This window comes from Ammospiza caudacuta, chromosome 12 (genome assembly GCF_027887145.1).
Source record: "Ammospiza caudacuta isolate bAmmCau1 chromosome 12, bAmmCau1.pri, whole genome shotgun sequence".
In the NCBI taxonomy this organism is placed as follows: Eukaryota; Metazoa; Chordata; class Aves; order Passeriformes; family Passerellidae; genus Ammospiza; species Ammospiza caudacuta.
Genome location: NC_080604.1, coordinates 22,162,666 through 22,179,847, shown reverse-complemented (window position 1 = coordinate 22,179,847; position 17,182 = coordinate 22,162,666). Strand labels below are relative to the sequence as shown.

The 17,182-nt window shown below is 42.7% G+C and overlaps 1 protein-coding gene across 3 annotated transcripts in view; it reads right to left on the bottom strand.

The window, feature by feature from the left end:
* IFT122 (intraflagellar transport 122) overlaps positions 1 to 17,182 on the bottom strand; it is a 30,114-nt gene that overhangs the window by 6,106 nt on the left and 6,826 nt on the right. For all 3 annotated transcript variants that reach the window (XM_058812663.1, XM_058812664.1, XM_058812666.1), the window contains 13 exons: positions 16,951 to 17,089; positions 16,151 to 16,353; positions 15,539 to 15,676; positions 14,672 to 14,836; positions 13,625 to 13,822; positions 11,920 to 12,060; positions 10,227 to 10,280; positions 7,779 to 7,940; positions 4,914 to 5,080; positions 3,897 to 4,068; positions 3,234 to 3,336; positions 1,594 to 1,734; positions 537 to 634 (listed from right to left, as the gene is read on the bottom strand). In XM_058812663.1, coding sequence (XP_058668646.1) covers positions 537 to 634; positions 1,594 to 1,734; positions 3,234 to 3,336; positions 3,897 to 4,068; positions 4,914 to 5,080; positions 7,779 to 7,940; positions 10,227 to 10,280; positions 11,920 to 12,060; positions 13,625 to 13,822; positions 14,672 to 14,836; positions 15,539 to 15,676; positions 16,151 to 16,353; positions 16,951 to 17,089 — 1,881 coding nt within the window. The remainder of the gene's footprint in view (positions 1 to 536; positions 635 to 1,593; positions 1,735 to 3,233; positions 3,337 to 3,896; positions 4,069 to 4,913; positions 5,081 to 7,778; positions 7,941 to 10,226; positions 10,281 to 11,919; positions 12,061 to 13,624; positions 13,823 to 14,671; positions 14,837 to 15,538; positions 15,677 to 16,150; positions 16,354 to 16,950; positions 17,090 to 17,182) is intronic.

The following is a 17,182-nucleotide window of genomic DNA, read 5'->3' as shown; positions in this document are numbered from 1 at the left end:
TGGGCAAGGGCACAGAGCAAGGGCTCTCAAATGTTCTACAACAGGTATTTGCACCAAGGGTGATGGCAGCATGACTCTAATTGCTGGAATTAGTAGGAGCTCCTCACTCGTGACTGCACATCAGAGGCACAGGCAGCACCCTGTGGAAATCCCTGGGCTAACGTGCCTTCTGTTCAACCCTGTTTTCCAGTGACTAAGGGAAAAACTGACTCTGGCCTGTGCAGGAGCAGAGGCTCAGGTACCATGGGACCAAACCAAGGCAACCAGCAGAAAGTGCCATGGGCAGGAGGGAGGTCAGGCATCGGCACAGCCCTGCCCAACCTGCAGCTGTAAAGAGAGGAGCAAGCTCTTGTACAGGACAGCTGAAGACTGTATAATAAAATAAAATAAAGTTAAATAAATAAATAAAGTTACTATACAGTATCACTGATGTACATTCAATATTTAATTGCCTGAAAAGTCCTAGTTATTTTTGGACACCCTAAGGAAAAAAGGTCAGGAAGCATAAATACACAATTCTAAAGTGAGTATCTTACAGTGTATCTTTGGATAAAGTGATAGACATGGTAAACTTCTGCCAAATGCTGGAAGTGATGAAACTTCTGCAACATTTCAGTCTGCTGTCCTTCATTCTCTGTGGGAGGCAAAGGCATTGGTGTCAGTCTCAAAGAGAAGTCTATGAACTCAGCTCGGAGAAAACAACCTGTTATCATTTTAGCACAGCACTGCCAGAGGAGATAAGTACCAGGTCAAGTATGCCCCATCTACCCATGCAGACCATACACTCACAAAGTTGCTATTCTTCTGAGCAAACTTCTGGCCTGAAACAAGCACGGCAAAACACAGAACAGGTGAGGCAATGGTTTAACACAGCCAGAGGCTACAGATGAGCTACAGACAGAAAGCAGCAGGTGTGCATCCTTAGAAACCTCTTCCAGAATGCCAGAGCTCACAAATGCAATTAGTTTTGAAAACTTTCACAAATACAAAATACACTACTAAGCCATTTGGAAAAGACATATATCTCAAACATCTGAGGGGTGACAGATCAGCTGAACTAAAACCAAAGGCACCAGACAAAAGGCAGTATTCCCAACCCTCTGCATTATCACTAAACTACACCTATTGACACCTCTCTCCCAGTGACATGCAGTTTGGAGACAAGATGACAGCTAGCAAACAATCAGTTTTACCTGTTGGCAGAAACAATTTTCAACCTCCCTCCCTTTCAATTGAGGTAATTTACTCTCCAACATCTTTTATTTACCCGCACTTTAACCCTCCAGGCAATGGGTGTGGTGGGAGGGTGAAGGAGGATACATGGTCCCAGGAGGCAGGATTTTCATCCCAGCCAGACTTCAGAAGGAGCCTTATGCCTGCTGATGTCGCTGGTTTGTTTATTTGTTTTAAATCAGCACATGGGAAAAACAGGGGACTACAAAAATAGCACAAGCCCAAGATGTGCACAGCATTAAAAAACCCAAATCAAACCACCCAGCGGAGAAGCAGCTGCAGCGCCGCTATCACAATGCAGAGCTGTTTGTCTGCGCGCACAACAAGGTAACAAACACACACTTCCTCTGGGTGACTCACCTTGGGCAATGTCCAAGCACTGCATGGAAAGCATCCAGTAATAATAGGCTGCGTCGTTGAAGCGGCTCTCGAGCACGGCGTTGTGCGTGAGCTGCTCCAGCACCCGCACGGCCTCCCCCTGCCTGCCGGCCTTGTGAAACGCTGCCCAGCAAAACAGAGAGGGGCTCACTGCGCGATTACATCAATTAACGGAAACTAATGGTTTTGAACTGAGAGCACTCTATTCAGCCCATAGCAAACACTCTGTCCAGGGCACGATAAAAGGGATTATACACTGCTATTTTCCTCCTTGAATGCAGTGACACTAATGGAACGTGAGAAGAACCTGCAGGTATTTTGAAGCTTTTGCACTGTCTCAGCAACTCTTGAGCTCAAGGAGTATGTATAATATGGGTTACTGGGGTTTTTTAAATAGAAAAGAGAAGATGCTGTGATGATTAGGATCTCTGTACAAACAACAGTGATCTCCAAATACTGCAAATCCCAACTTCACTCAAAACTACAATAAATTGTTTGAATCCAGTGCTCTGGTGTGTATGAATACTTTTTAAAGTATTGTGCTGAATACTTTAAAAGAGTACAGCTACTACACCCTCCTGTCATTTACTAACAGCATCTCCTTTTCTGATGCACCAAGTAACACCCTGAATTCCCACTTGGCAAGCTGCATTTGGCCAATGCAACCTCCATATAAAGGAACAGGGCTGAGGGGGAACCAAGCCCAAAAAACCCAGCCCCACAGCACTGCTGCCCCCTGAGTGAAGGCAGCTCAGCTTGAACCAGACCTCACATTCTGTTCTGAGACCAGAACAGTCCCATGAGGACCTCCAGCTCCTCCAGCTCCGGGCACCTACACTTGCAGAGCTCCACAGCACAGAGCTTTGTGGAGCACATGGGGCTCTGACCTGCATTCAGAGAGTGCAGAAACAACCCTCCCCTCAAGCAGCTGCTCAAGGCTTGGTGCCAAAACACACAAACTCGTCCTGGGCAGAGGCAGAGCAGACCCAGCCCGGGCCCTGCCCGGCCCTTTAAGCCAAGCAGGGCCAGGCTGGGATCCAGGCTGGCTCAGGAACAGCAGGGGCACCTGCCAATGGAGCTGCACCTGAGCCGAGGCACTGCACACACAGCTCACTTCAACAGCTCCTTGTCTCTCCAGCAGCTTGTGGACTGAATTTTGAAGGCTTTCCACAGGATGGAAAGTTTACAGTTCCGTTCAAATGTAATCTTATAAGCCAAACAAACCCCGCAAAAACCTTAAAGGAACGGGAAAACTTGACTTGTGCAAGTCCAATATTGTCTAAATAGAAGGAAAAAATACGTTTTTCACTCAGGTTTATAATAGAGCTGCCATATTTTGATTTTTTGTGGGGTAAAAATCTTACAACGGTTAGGATTATATGCCAAATACCTCTTATGTCCACACTCAGATATACAACAAGATAGAAAATCTGGACTTATATTTAGATGCCACAATTTCTGATAGATTCATCACATTTTCCTATAAAATAGGGAGATTTCCAGTTACTTTAAAACCAGTATGAAAAGATGGGTTATATTTGGTTTTGAATACCACTGATAAGAAATTCGCCTGGGCAGAGTCCACTATGGAGTAAATATGGATCTGTCAGTGACATTCTCACCTTTCTGGGCTTCCTCAAATCGATCACTCTCTGCCAGCCACTGAGCATAAGGGACATAGACTTCATCTTTGAATTCAGGATGCTTTTCACTCAGAGCAAATGCCTGACATAAATAAAAAGCTCATTCTTAGAATATTGCACGGTTTAAACAGTTAAAGGTTTTAAAATATTCCATGGGATCAATCCTTCAGCTCTAAGAAAATTCACAATGAAACATAAACACAGAATAGAGAGTGTAATCTATATTTTCTCCAGCATGAAACTTATGTGTTTTAAAATAAAAAGCAATCAACAACAAAAGAAAAGAAGCTTAGCATAATAACAGATTGACTATTGAAACAGAAAGACTTGAAAGTGATTATCTGGGAAATTTAGTAGATTTCCCAGCAAGAGACAAAAAATATTTGTATTTTTACTGAATGCATTTTCTAAAGAAATTGAAGTAACACTATAAATGCAGTTTAGATTCAGTTTCAGAAGACCACACCACCACCAAACGCATGCTGGCATATACAATTAACTGAAATACTCTGAATCCTTCTGCAGAAGCCTTCGTCCCTCATGACAATGCTGGGGGAGCCAGACATTTGCTTCCCTTTTTAGTTGCAACCAGTGACAAAAAGAAGCAGTGGTTTTCAAAACACAGATCAAGGGCACACTCACTTCTTCCCAGCGATGAGTCTCCACGTGGAGCTGGACCAATGCTTTCAGGTCACCAACCTTCATGAAGGTTTCTGCAGCATAGCCAGGGTTATCAAGTTGCTTAAAATAGAAGGCACATTTAGCCAAAGGCTCACGCTCAGCTTTATCCAGTTTTCGAGCAATTTCGATTAACCTAGGCTCAGAAGAAAGAAGCCAGATGTTTGCCTTGGTGCTTTGCCTTTTAATTATTGTCATAACTTCACCTTCAATCAGTTAACATTTAATAAACATCCTAATAGTACTACCATGCAACACTGTTTAAGCAGTTTCAGTAAACATTCCAAATAGCTTTTTCCTTTTGCAGACTCAAAGCCCTTCCTTCCCTCTTTGCTCAGACATTCAGCTCTGTATCTCAGACTCTGCAGATGAAGGAGGGAGCACGTCCTGCATGACTCCGTGGCACACACTGCCCAACCCTGACCTGAGCAATAGGCTCCTGAATAAACAGCAGCCCCTGTGCCACAGCAAAACAGAGGCAAGGCCAGCCTGAAGGGCCTGGCCACGATCGCAAGGCAGCTCAGCAAATGACACAAAGTGCCACCTACTTTGATGAGAAATGACCAGAGACAGGAATGGCCACAGAATTTCTAAGGACTCTGTGCTCCAGGTGACTTCTCTACCCCCTAGATGATTATTCTAAACAGCTGACAACAGCAGCACTGGACTACCTGGTACAGTTACTGCTGTGATGATCACTCTGAAGGCATTCAGACTGTTTTAGACAATCTCATATTGTAGATAAACCTACGCATACTCTTAATTGCTGTAATGCATTAGTTTTTGTAATATATTTATGGCGCTGCCCTCTAAACATACGCAACTTTTAAAACATTTTAAATCATAGGTGTGTTTCAGATACTCAACCGTATATAAAGGCACATATTAAATACATTTGGTCTTATTTTAAAATTACGGGGAATTCATAATATCTCATTCAAGCTTTTATTATGGGTTATCTCTGAGGAGACAAAAACCTACATATCCACCCAGCCGTGGCTCCCGCTGATCTCGATGGCCTTCATGTGCTCTCCAGCAGAGAGGTACATCTCCACTGCTGCCTTTGGTTCATTGATATCCTTGGCCCAGTCTGCTTGCTTTTTTATCAGCATCTTTGTGTCTTTGGGATCTCCAGATCCCAGAAATTCCTGCAACAGTGCAATACAGAAGTCTGCATTTTCTTCTGGTCACAAACATCATTACAGTCTAAACTCTAAAATAGATAAAGATTTTTGTAATGAAAACCATGATGCCTCCCAAGGACAGAAATATTCCATGGAGAGCAACGTGCACTGAGCCAGCCTTCAGCAGCTCATCATCAAGGCCCCATGTCTGGGAGGAAACAATGGCAAGTCTCACATTTATAGAGTTTTCAATTAAAAAGAAAGCAGAAGATTGTGGCCAGGCCCAGAGAAGGACAGTGCAGGTGCTCAGAGGCAACCCTAATGTCCCCTCCTGCTCTCTGCCAAGCCTGGTTCAGTGGATACGAGTTACAATTTCTGCAAGCTTGTCAGGAACAAGCCTTTCCAAAACAAAATGGTACTAATCTAAAAACTCTAATAGATAATTCCAAGTTTTAGATCTTCTCTTGCAAGCCAAGCAGGTAGGGATTCCTTCACAATGACAACCCAGTCCCAGCCCACGCTCAGCCAACAGCAGCACATCCACTCTATCACACACTGGCATCACAAATCAAATGAAGGCTGAAATAATTATCAAGTGTCTTTGCAGGAAACAAGTATTTTAAAAAACATATCCATTAAGTTCTTTTATAATACCAGAACCACAGCTGCCCAAAAGTGAGAGTGCTCTGAAGCACTGCTTGGACTTGTGGAAGGAATGCAAACACCAAGCCTGGACCCTGTGTTGACAACCATTTTGGAAATATGTCTAATAGTTAGTTCAGCTTCTTCTGCCCGTACTAAAGCTCTGGCACCATATGGTTCACATCTGTTGACATCATGTGCCAGGAAAAAAATATAAACCCCCTTTTCAACACCAGAAGATCGATTAAGGGCAATTTTGACTGTTAACAGAACAGGCTACTGTCCATTAAACAGCTTCTATCAAAAGAAAATCAGAACAGAGGAGAAATTACAGGTGGGAAAAGAGTGGAAAACTGTATATCCTCTATGTTTCTAGCAAATTCTGACTGAGGTTTAAAAAAACAGAACCAAAGCAACAAATAGGCAAAAGCTGTACACCAGGTCTGCTTCAGCACTGCAATTCAGGAGCTCCCTGCTACAGGCAGAGGCGCACCCCATCTGTGCCAGCTCCAACTGAGCCCCAGGCCTGCTCCTGCAGCACAGCCCTGCTCCAGGAGCAGCTAACAGGGATCCCAACAGCCTCTGAATATGGAGAACTGCACTCCAGAGTGAAGTCAATCTTTTTGGCACGACTTTTCCAGCTTAGGTCACCAAAATAAGCCCAAAATCAAAAGCTAAGCTCAGCTTCCCACAGTATAAAAGGTTTTTTGTGAGTTGCCAGTAATCAGTGATCTGGTGCTGTGATAAAGAGCCTGCGACCAGATATCAAAGGACTCCCAACCTCTGCCTCCAGTCTGGACCCTCTGTCCAGACCTCATCAAAGTCATGCACAAGAAAGCAGGTTCTGTGGGTCCCTTTGAATAATTCTGGCAGCATCAGTGAAAACAGCACCACAAAAACACACCCCTCCCCCATGTATTTTTCCTTAGATAAATAACTTGAAAACAAGGGGGGTTTACATGCTCTTCCATGTCCTGTGCACTCCCTGCACAAGAAGCTGCCTTATGAAGTACCTTAAATTTCTCAGCATGGAATCACTCCGAAGCATAGGAGACATGAGACCTCTTGCTCTCTACTGGTTAAATTTAGACATGACTGCAGCCAAGAATTAAAAGATTCTTACAAAGACTTATGGGAACATTTTCCTGTATGAATTACATTTATGTTCAAGAGGAGCCAAAACACTGAAGCTAACAAAGACTCATCAGCCAAAAATAGCGGAAGTCAGGCTTACATCAGCAAAGCCCCCAAATGTTTCTGTTGAGCTCTTGGAAGAAAAAGATCTCTGCAGCATGGCTTGGGAATCTCTGCTAGAGAGTTTCTGTGCATGTCATGGTGAATTCTTTGTCCTGGATTGGGCAGAATAGGGCTCTGATGAGTGATGAATGAGACTAAACAGTGCATGCATTCTCGGTGTTTTCGATAAGAAAACACCACAGAAGACTTAAAAGCCAAGTAATGCTCCTTATCACCATATAAAAACATCACTTTTCAGAATTATATTCAATTTATTCCTACATGGAACAGAGTTTTAAAAAAAGCCAAGACACTGAATCTTTGGAAGAAATTCTGTAGTAAACAAAAATATTCTAGGTTAGCATATTATGCAGTTTTTAAAATGCATCGATATAGATCTGACTTACTCCTACCCATTTATTTTCATGATAACGTGGGTACTACCTTGTTATCTTTGGAGGACAAACAAACAATAAGGGACTCTCAAATGAGATAATGCAAAAAGAGCCATAAAACCAAACTTTTTCATTTTGAAAGAAAGAAAATTACTATGTAATCACAAGGTCCACTAAAAGAATTCACTGAAAAGCCCTGAATTTCCACAGCCATATTTGAGACTCTACAAAACACAATCTGCTGCCTTGGTAGCAGACTCTGAAGGAAAATGCCACCATTACACCCAGGCCAGAAACACTTTTCCCCTTATAAGCCAAAAGATCTCCAAACAAATACCTGATAAAATGAAATCAGAATTCAAAGCCCACAGCTCCTTTGTAGGATCAACACTGGAACAGTGAGAGGCACATCAGAATTCCTGCATTTGAAGCCCAGGTGCCAGTCCTACCTTTGCGTGCTCGAACATGCGCAGGTCCGAGTACATCTCCAGGGCCAGGCTCTCGTGGCCGCTCCTCTTGTACAGCCTCGCTGCCTCGTGGAATTTTCCCTGGTAGGCATAAACATCTGCCAGGAACAGCTCCTGGTTGTTCTCTCCGTGCTTTTTCCGATCCTGGAAAAACAAAAAAACTGAAGAGAGATGTAGAAAATATTCTAGATGATCAGCACCTAGGCGAGAAATAGCCTTTGAGGAATTACATTTTCAGGCTTAGATTTTAACTGCTAATAATTAAAAACCTGTAATGGGATAGCATAATTATGCCTCTCCTACATTTCTGGTGAATTTACAATTAAAGGATTAAATCCCTCCTTAATTAAAATTATGAAGAGCAAAATTAAATGTCACTATACAAACCAAAGTGATGAAAAGTCACTTCTCTTGATTTCACACAGGAAAATGAACACATGCTATCATTATGCCAGTCTATTTTAAAAAAGGCATCTGGTGGGCTCCTCATTTTCTCCCTACAATCTCACCAGCATATAATTTGGCTACATTAACAATATATGTGCAGGTGGGATGACAAACAGGAGGATAACTGCCAGCAGTAAGTAGATTCAGGATGTATGTTAGCCTGCCTCTGAATACAAACCAGTGACACCTCCACTGTCCCCACAAGCAAGAGCTCACAGATTTGGGTCAGCACCAGTCACTTCCAGAGCACCTGTACATGCTCTCCTGGAAACCAGAACTGCTTGTTCTGTTCTGGCCTGGGAAGGGACCCTGAGGACAGCATTGTTGCAGAGCCACGCAGTAACCTCCCATGTGTGTGCAGAGCCATGGAGAAACCCTGCACATGAATCAAACTGCAGCAGGACCCTGGCTCTGAGGGACCCAGACAGGTTTGCACACGTGTGTGTGTGTGTGTGTGTGTGTGTGTGTGTGTGTGTGTTTCCATGTGTGTGCCTTATCCTGTGTATTGGACACACACCACTACCCTGCCTGGGATAAAATTATTGTTGCAGTTAGCCCACATCGTAGGAAACACAGAGCTGTGAGCTGAATTAAAAGAAAACTGCATGCAAGGGGAAAAGCATTCCACCAGCATCCACATTCAATCCTCTGCTGCCAGAGGGTCTCAGCCATCACTCCCTGGCCACGCTGACTGACTGGGCTGACACTGAGCTGGTGTTCAAAGTTTCCTTCAAAACCTTGGTTAAATGAATAATCAGAGTACTTGTTACACCCTTTTTTGAAGACTCCACAGAATCTTGCCAGATAGAGATGGCAACCATGTTTGTCTGTGATCAATTGGGAAAAAGTGTCATTACTGAGAGAAAACCATGGCATTAATGGAACATGTGTGTTTAATTACACCCTACAAGCCTTAAAAGGAATCCAATCCACTGCAGGCGAAAGCAAGTGGGGATGTAGAACTCACTGTAAAAGGAGCATTTTCAAGATGTGTGAAAGTAAGTTTATGCCTATTTTTAGGGGGATTCTTTCTTAACAGAATATGACATGACAAATCCAGAATATCTTCAATAAATGAAGATCTGGAGAAGCATATGTGGAAAAGAAAGGTTATTACTGGTGAGAAAAGACTCTCACCTACCTATACCCTTGAAAAGAAAAAGAAAAGAAAACCAACTGAAATAAGGGGCTCTTAATGCTAGACCTTTGTCCTATGTTAGAGAAAAGTTCACTGCAACCAGCTGGCATTTTGACAGCAGCAGGACAGCTCTGCAGACATGAAGACAAGAAGTGTATCTTTTAAGAGAAGGTGTAAATCTAATTAACACAAGGAAGAGGAATTCCCTTTATGCCATCTCCAAACAGATCTTTAAGCATTATCTTGCCATCTCTGCAGAAGGACAAGGGCGATGAGTGTATTTTCAAGTGCTCATGACAGACAGTTATTGTTGAGTGAAATTCTATCAAGAAGTGTGAAAAGAATAGGAAGGAGTGATTAGAGCACAGTATAGAAATACGGAATCCCAAATTCTATTTCCAGTTGTCACAGACTTGTCATGAGACCCCAAGTTTGTCATTTCACTTCTCTGGGCCTGTGTCTGTCTCTGCAAGGAGGAGATAATAGTAATTACCTACCTCCAGGGGGTAGGGAAAGGCTTAATGAACTCATGTTTATGAAGTATTCTATACTAAGCTCCGTCAGCACAGTAGTATTCTACCAATTATTAATTGAATACTGAACATTTTTCCAGTTCTCCTGAAGACAGTTTCAGAAGTTCCCATCCCACACCCACATTTTGGTCCACAAAGTTCCAATCTGATGACTAGAACTTGAGTCACCTCTACGAACCAGGATTTTTCACTTCAAACACATCTCCAACAGTCAGAAGCAATATCCAACCAAAAGTCCTTCCAAAACAGAAAGTACTGAATTTGGTACAGCAGTAACTTTAAGAAAATACACCTTCTTGAACACTGGCTTACCTCTATGCTGCTGATCAGTTCTAAATATCGAAGGTCTCGAACTCTGGTAAATGCCTATTGAAAATAATTTTAAAAAAAGAGTAAAAGGCAATAACTTGAAAACCCAGAAAACACCAAATATTATTCTGCATGAATCAAGCTGTCCTCATGCAAAAAGGACAGGCAGAAGTGTGCCAGGTTTGTGTTTGTGTAGTCCCAAACCTGAAGGGCTCTGACTGTGGCCCCTGAGTAGTGACAGAAAGGAGACAAGGCTAAACAGGAACAGCTCGGCACAGCAGGCAGCGGAGCTGCGCCTATCAGTCCCCCAAGAAATACAAAGTGTCAATTAAAATATTACATGCTTTTATTCTGGCTATTTTATAGCTTCTCCGTTTGGACGTGAGGTGTGACACAGACAAGGAAATTTCAGGAAACTGTTACAAGGAAGGGCACATAACAGATCGTATTGTCAAAGCCGGCTGCATATGCTCCTAGTTTTTAAACCATTCCAAAAATCCAGCATGAAAGGAGCTCAGAGAGAGGAAAGGAAGTAAGAAGACGATAAGATAAAAGTACTTTAAGACAGTGTAATATCTTTGCAAATGGAGATAAATGTGCAACCCAAAGTCTCAAGTGGCAAAGTCACGTGCAAGTTGCAGCAGCTCAGCACTTATTCCTGACATGCATCACAAAACAGAAATTTAACTCTTTGGGCTGCACATTCAAGACTTCCAACCAAACTGAAGAGGGCACAGAATATTCTGCTTACATCGGATTGAACTAGGAACTGTAAGAGCCTTTAATGTCAAGAAGCTGCTTTTGTTTGAATTAATCCGCTCTAATTCTAAGAGGGCACTACTTAAAAATTCCAAGGAGGCACTGAAAACTTCTTTTCAAAAGTATCTATTTGCATAAAGCCATCCATGAGACTGGAATTATTCTGATGCCTCCACTTAAGAAAAAAAAAAAAAAGCATTTAATTTCCTTTTTTTAAAAAAAAATCTGTTATTAAAAGATGTCTATCACTTCAGACCATTCTCAGTGTATTTTTAGAATGTTTTGTCTTTCATACAATATTCATGACATTGAACTCAGTTTGCTCTCTCTTACTTGAGAAGAGATGGTGAAAGAAAATAGGGAAGTATTTTATGCCAGAGAAAACTCAGTTCTTCAGTCTATGCCCACTCACAGACCACTCCCCAAAGCAAGGCACACCACAGAGGAAAGGACTGAAATGATACTGTCCAGCACCACTGCCTTCACACAGCCTTAATGGGAGATCCCAAAGAGCAGGAAATCTTTACATTTGCACGGAGGTTGTATTAAATGTTTGGGGGGACAAGGGCAGGTTTGCAGCACTAAGGAAGGCGGGGGCCAAAGGCAGGTGAGCATCCTCTGCTGCCACCCGGTGGGCACTGCTTCCCAGTTCTGCTCCCCTAAACCCATCAATGTATTTCGCAGATGAAACCATTTTCCTACTGTCAAACACCTTGATTTAGAACATGGCATTTATCTAGAGAGGTACATTTGATTTCAGCTCAAAACCTCATCTCAAAATCATGAGTTTATAACAAGACATAAAAGACAAGCAAGACAGTAACCCAGGAACACCACATATTCCAGCCACAAAACATGCATTTTAGTCATACACACACACACAGAGATTAAATATCAAACCCAAGCTTTCTGCTAAACGAGTAAACAAATGCTTTACCTTTTTAGCAGTTTCAAACTCCAGCCCTTCCAAGGCTTCCATGGCCAGCTCTCTCCAGTCAGCATCAGTGACTCCTAAACATGCAATTTGATAGGCTTCTTTAAACATTTTTCGTTCCAGATATTGATACATGGGTGCAGACTGAGGATCGTCATAGAAAAAAACATGTATCAGAAAGCATAATACTGAGATATATTAGTGAAATTTTCTACAAATATTGGGAAAAAAAATATATTCTAATTACAACCATTACAAGCTGCCCAGAGAATAAACATCTCAATTTTGTACACAGACAGAACAACATTCTGGGGTGATCTTTATCTTATCTTTACACAAGCTGGGTTAATTACATTCCAAACTCATCCATTTTGAAATCTTCAGTTCCCTGCAATATTAGGAAGTATTTAAGGATGCGAATTCTTCTGGGCATTGAACATGCTAAATATGATGTACACTGAGCTTTTTTAGTACTGTGGAAGCAGAGCAAAGGAGGGGCAGTGTGCTCTCAAGGGCCAAGAGCAGGAGGAGTGGCACGTCCCTGGACACACCCGGACACACAGGCAGGGGAGCAAAGCAACCCTCGTGCCCCAGCCTCGAGGACAAAGCTGTGCTACCCAGGCTGTGACTCGGTACAAAGCACACTGGGGCTTTCAAGGACCTGCCCCAAAGGAAATCCCCGTGGGGAGCTGCCAGCTGCTGCAGGGTGACACACAGACAGACGTGGGTCTGCAGCCACAGAGCCCTCTGGGGGAACAGGGAGCCCTGCAGCACCACTGCCTCACCCTGGCTTTGCAACCCCAGCACGATGCGCGTCTGTTTCCGTGTTACTTTTACCAGTTTATCTGAACATTGTACGCCCTTTGCTACTGCCTCTCTCCAAAAGCACAGCTGTGGAGAAGCTGCCTCTGAGATGCTGCACAATAATTCTGTGGCACCTTGGTGCCTACAGCATGCCAAAGGCAGACAGGAGTGCTCAAGGCCCGGTGTCCTGCCTGTGGCTGCCAACCACCCTGGACAAGCCAGAGCCCCACCAAGGGCCTGCCCAGGGCCTCAAGGGACAGAGGGTCTGTAACACAGGTGTCCATCAGTCAGTACAAGCACAGGACATTGTGCTTTATTCATTGATTCTCAGAGGCAAGTCCTGCACACTCTTGGATATACAGAGTCACAATCCTTCTACTTTCTTTTTTTGCTTTGTTTTCTTTTACTTCCATGATGACAGAAATCAGCATTTTATGGAAGGCAATCCCTAAATTTTGAATATAAAGACCACACAGGTACTAAACATTCAGACTAAGATATTCTGTTTAAATATTGCCTAAAGGCGTCTAGATGAAGCAACAATAAAACAGTATTTTATGTATTCAAGGAAAATGAAATTACAATGGATAAAAGTTATATAGAGAGAACACAGCAAAAATCCTCCAGGAGGTAAGGCCTGTGCTATATTAGATTATGTGCATTTGCAAGTAGAAAGGGAGAATCAGAGACAATTACCAACAGCAAAAAGGAAGTTAGCTTAATTAATGCCAAAGAAACAAAAATAAAATAGATCACACAATATAACTTAAATAACAACGAAGGAAGTGTGAACTGCAATCATTTTAGTAATGAAATACAAGTAAATCTCAGAAAAGCTTCTTCACTTGTTAAACATTCATGTTTATGAGATATAAAGCAACACTTAATGAGATTAAAGGATTACCTGCGGAACTTCAACTGCTGACATAGAGAAAACATGAAGGCAGAAGATCTTGGAGCCATTGTAACCCACAACAAAGCCTTGCAGTTTTTGCTGGTGGACAGGGAAGTTGCTAGCTTTGATATTGAGGTAACCCCCTCCAGAAAAGCAAAGCATATCCTCACACTGGGTATTCCAGGCCACACTATTTGCATTGGGTTCCTAATGAGAAACATCTCAGGATTACAACTGATGCAATCACATCTTTGCTAAGAAACATGCCTCCTTCAGCTGAAGTGTTTGACCCATTACAGCCTGGTGTGTACACACACACACCGATTATTCACATTTGCAATATCCTAAAGTCTAAAACATTCCTAAACAGATTTATTGGGATGTATTTTACATTTTACTTCTCAGCTATAATTGTCTTGCCTTTTATGTATATTTACTAGCAATCTCTAGAATCAATCTGTAAACATAATCCCAAATTCCACAATAATAATAATATACTGCTAGTTAGTGCATTTAATTGATCATTTCTCAGTCTATTACACAAAGGAAGTTTCAGACCCTGTCTTGCAGCACTCCATCCTTGCTATCCAGTATGTTCTGAAAACATTTAATCAACATTAATAAGTGACTGCTAAACTGCCAATGAAGAGAGCATTAACATGATTCCTTTTATAGCCTATGAATACCCAACGAACAAAGATGTTTAGGCTTTAATTCTGTTCGTACTAATGATAAAACTAAAATGCTCATTAACTGTAATGCTTCAGAGGGAAGCAGGGCAGAGTTCTAAATTAAACTGAAAAGGTCACATGTCTAAGAGCTCTTTATTCAGCTGTTGCTCACATAGATTTCCCGTCTTCTCATTCCTACTCCCCCATCTCTGAGAGGGTGGTTTTGATAAACAGATCACAGTTAAATTCTACAAGATGCGATTAATAGCTTGAATGAGTTACGCGAATTTCTGCACAGCAACACTTTTGGGATGCTCTGTGCACCAAACCACTTCCTGCCCTCCTGCTCCCCCATTTAGAAACCCCAGCAAGTGCTGATGCTCGCCTGGAACAGGAGCTCCTTGGTGTGGATGTCGTAGACCAGGCAGGTGTCGTTCTCGTCCACCACGGCCAGCTTGCTGCGCGAGGCGCTCATGTCCAGGCAGCGCACGGCCGTGGCCTGCTTCAGCAGCACGATCGCCAGCGCGTTGTCCACAAAGATCTTCAGGATCTGGGAAACAAACTCACTCAGACTGCTCTGTCCCCAGAACTGGAAACAGCACAGCGCGGCAAACCTCAGTGCTGTCTGAAGTGTGAAATTGCAAGCTTTTTCAGAGACAAACTGCTATAAAACTAGGGAAATGCTTCCAGTTTGTCTCCTGAGCAGCCTGGCTGATACAACACGCTCTAGGTCGCAAGCCTATACAGATAAATCCAATGCCATGCATCCTGGGCTCTCCACTAGTCACACAATTTCATTAATACAGGAATACACTACATACAGAAGACATAAACAGGATCTCAGTGTCCTTGCTATCAGTACCTCTGGGCTCCAGTTTGGCACTTCAGCTGCCACCTGGCGTGTGAAACAGACAGCCCCCACACCTGGAGCACAGCCACACCCTCACAAGTGGTCACCAGGAAAAGTGTACATACCTCCAACCCCCACTAAAGGCAAACCTGCTCTCTTCACCAACAACTCAATTTTGTCAGCTGATACTAACTCGCAGACCTCCAGACCCAGTTAAACATATATTTATGAATTTTATTGTCAGAGAATGAGAAAGACAGAAGTAATTAATTTTTAATCCCAAGATGAGACTGTCAAATAAAATTCTACGTTGCAGAAGAGCCTGCTGCTCCTAAGGTCTCCAAGAGCACAGAACACATTTTGTTTGCAGTGGAAAGACACATACCAGAGCTGATGTGTTACCTGACCATTCTTCAGACCAACTAAGAGGCCTTCTCTTCCTGGAGGTCCTCCAATTACTTTAATATAACGAATAAGAGATTCCATCAGCCATTCTCGTTCTTTAACACCACTAAATGAGAGGCACTGCAGTCTCTTCTCCTAAGGACACAGTAAGGTATAAAACACAGCCTGGAGGTGAAGACAAAAATCTGTGTCTGATGTGTGATGTTTATACCTATACTAGCAGGTGTGTCTACTTCTACATTTAAAAATCATAAAGTCAAATACTCAATTTAATGGGTGAATTCTTTAAGATTTTCCAATCCTATGAGCAAACAAAAACAAACACCCCCAATCTTCTTCTAGTAGCTCTCTCCCACCCAAAAGAACCCCTGGATTCTGTGCTAATTTATCAAATTCACTCTGGAGCCTGCTTTACTGAACCAGAGTCACCTGAGCCACGCCACAGTGGCTGCCCAGCAGCATGTGAGCACTGCAGGGCACAGCAGGACTGCCTTGGGAAGTGCTGCAGCAGATCCCACGGGACACTCATGTCCTGCCAGCCACTGTCTGGGACAGCTGCCTTGAACACTGAACACACCCCAGCACTACTCTAGCTTTTAAGGCACATACCTGGCATAAAATAATGTGATCTGAACACACCACCAGCAAGTTACATTCAAATTTCTTAATGATCTTTTCCTTCACCCGATAGTACATATCTGCAGAGTCATCCGTGTACAACTCATAAATCAGGATTTTCTCTGGCATCTGGATGGCTAATCTGTTTTTGTAGATTGCAATTTTCTTCACAAGCTCTCTGCCTTTTATCCTAACTAGAAAGAAAAAACACCAAAATGATAAAGTATAAGCTGACACAAAAATAACATACAGAAATCAGAGAACTAATACACTAAAACTGAATCTCCCTAGAGCACTTCTAAAATTCAAATCACATTCCTGCTCAGATACGTTTGCTGCTCTGCATCTACGTAATCTACCATCCGTGTCACAATTTACCACCCTCTATGAACAGCACATTCTGGAGCAGTATTTTGAATCCTTGCCATAAAAAGACAGCAAAAATGGAGAAACTAAATAAGCACAAATGCTTACGGTTACAAGTAAGGAAAATAAAGGCTGAATATAACACATAGTATTTTTATCTCATTTTCAGAGATTAGAACCTTATTTTAAGGGCCCCTGTCCCTCCCAGTCTCTTTGCCAATGCCCACATCTTTCATTGAACTTGTCAGTGATGAACTTGCACGCTCCAAGTTTGCCCTCTCCTCATCCCAAGTGTGTTCCACGGCTGGACTGCCAAAGTGACAACAGCCTGTCAAGTCCATGCAGCGTATATTCCAAGTGTCCTGATGGATATTAACTAAAACAAGCTGCATGAAGCTTTGGCCTGCTTGCAAGTGTGGAATTACCTTTTTGCTCTGTGATGAGGTGCTGGACAATAACATCGGTCATGTTGTCCCTGTAGGCGTAGCGGTCTTTATAGAGGCCGTGGACAGTGCTGAAAATCAGCTGGTAGAAGGAGATTGTTCCATCCTGACACCCTACTGCCTGAACACAATAAGGGAATGATTTCAGTTAATTGGTACAAACAGGTGAGACCTGACAGAGTGTGTGGTGTTTATATGAAGACCATGTCCCTTT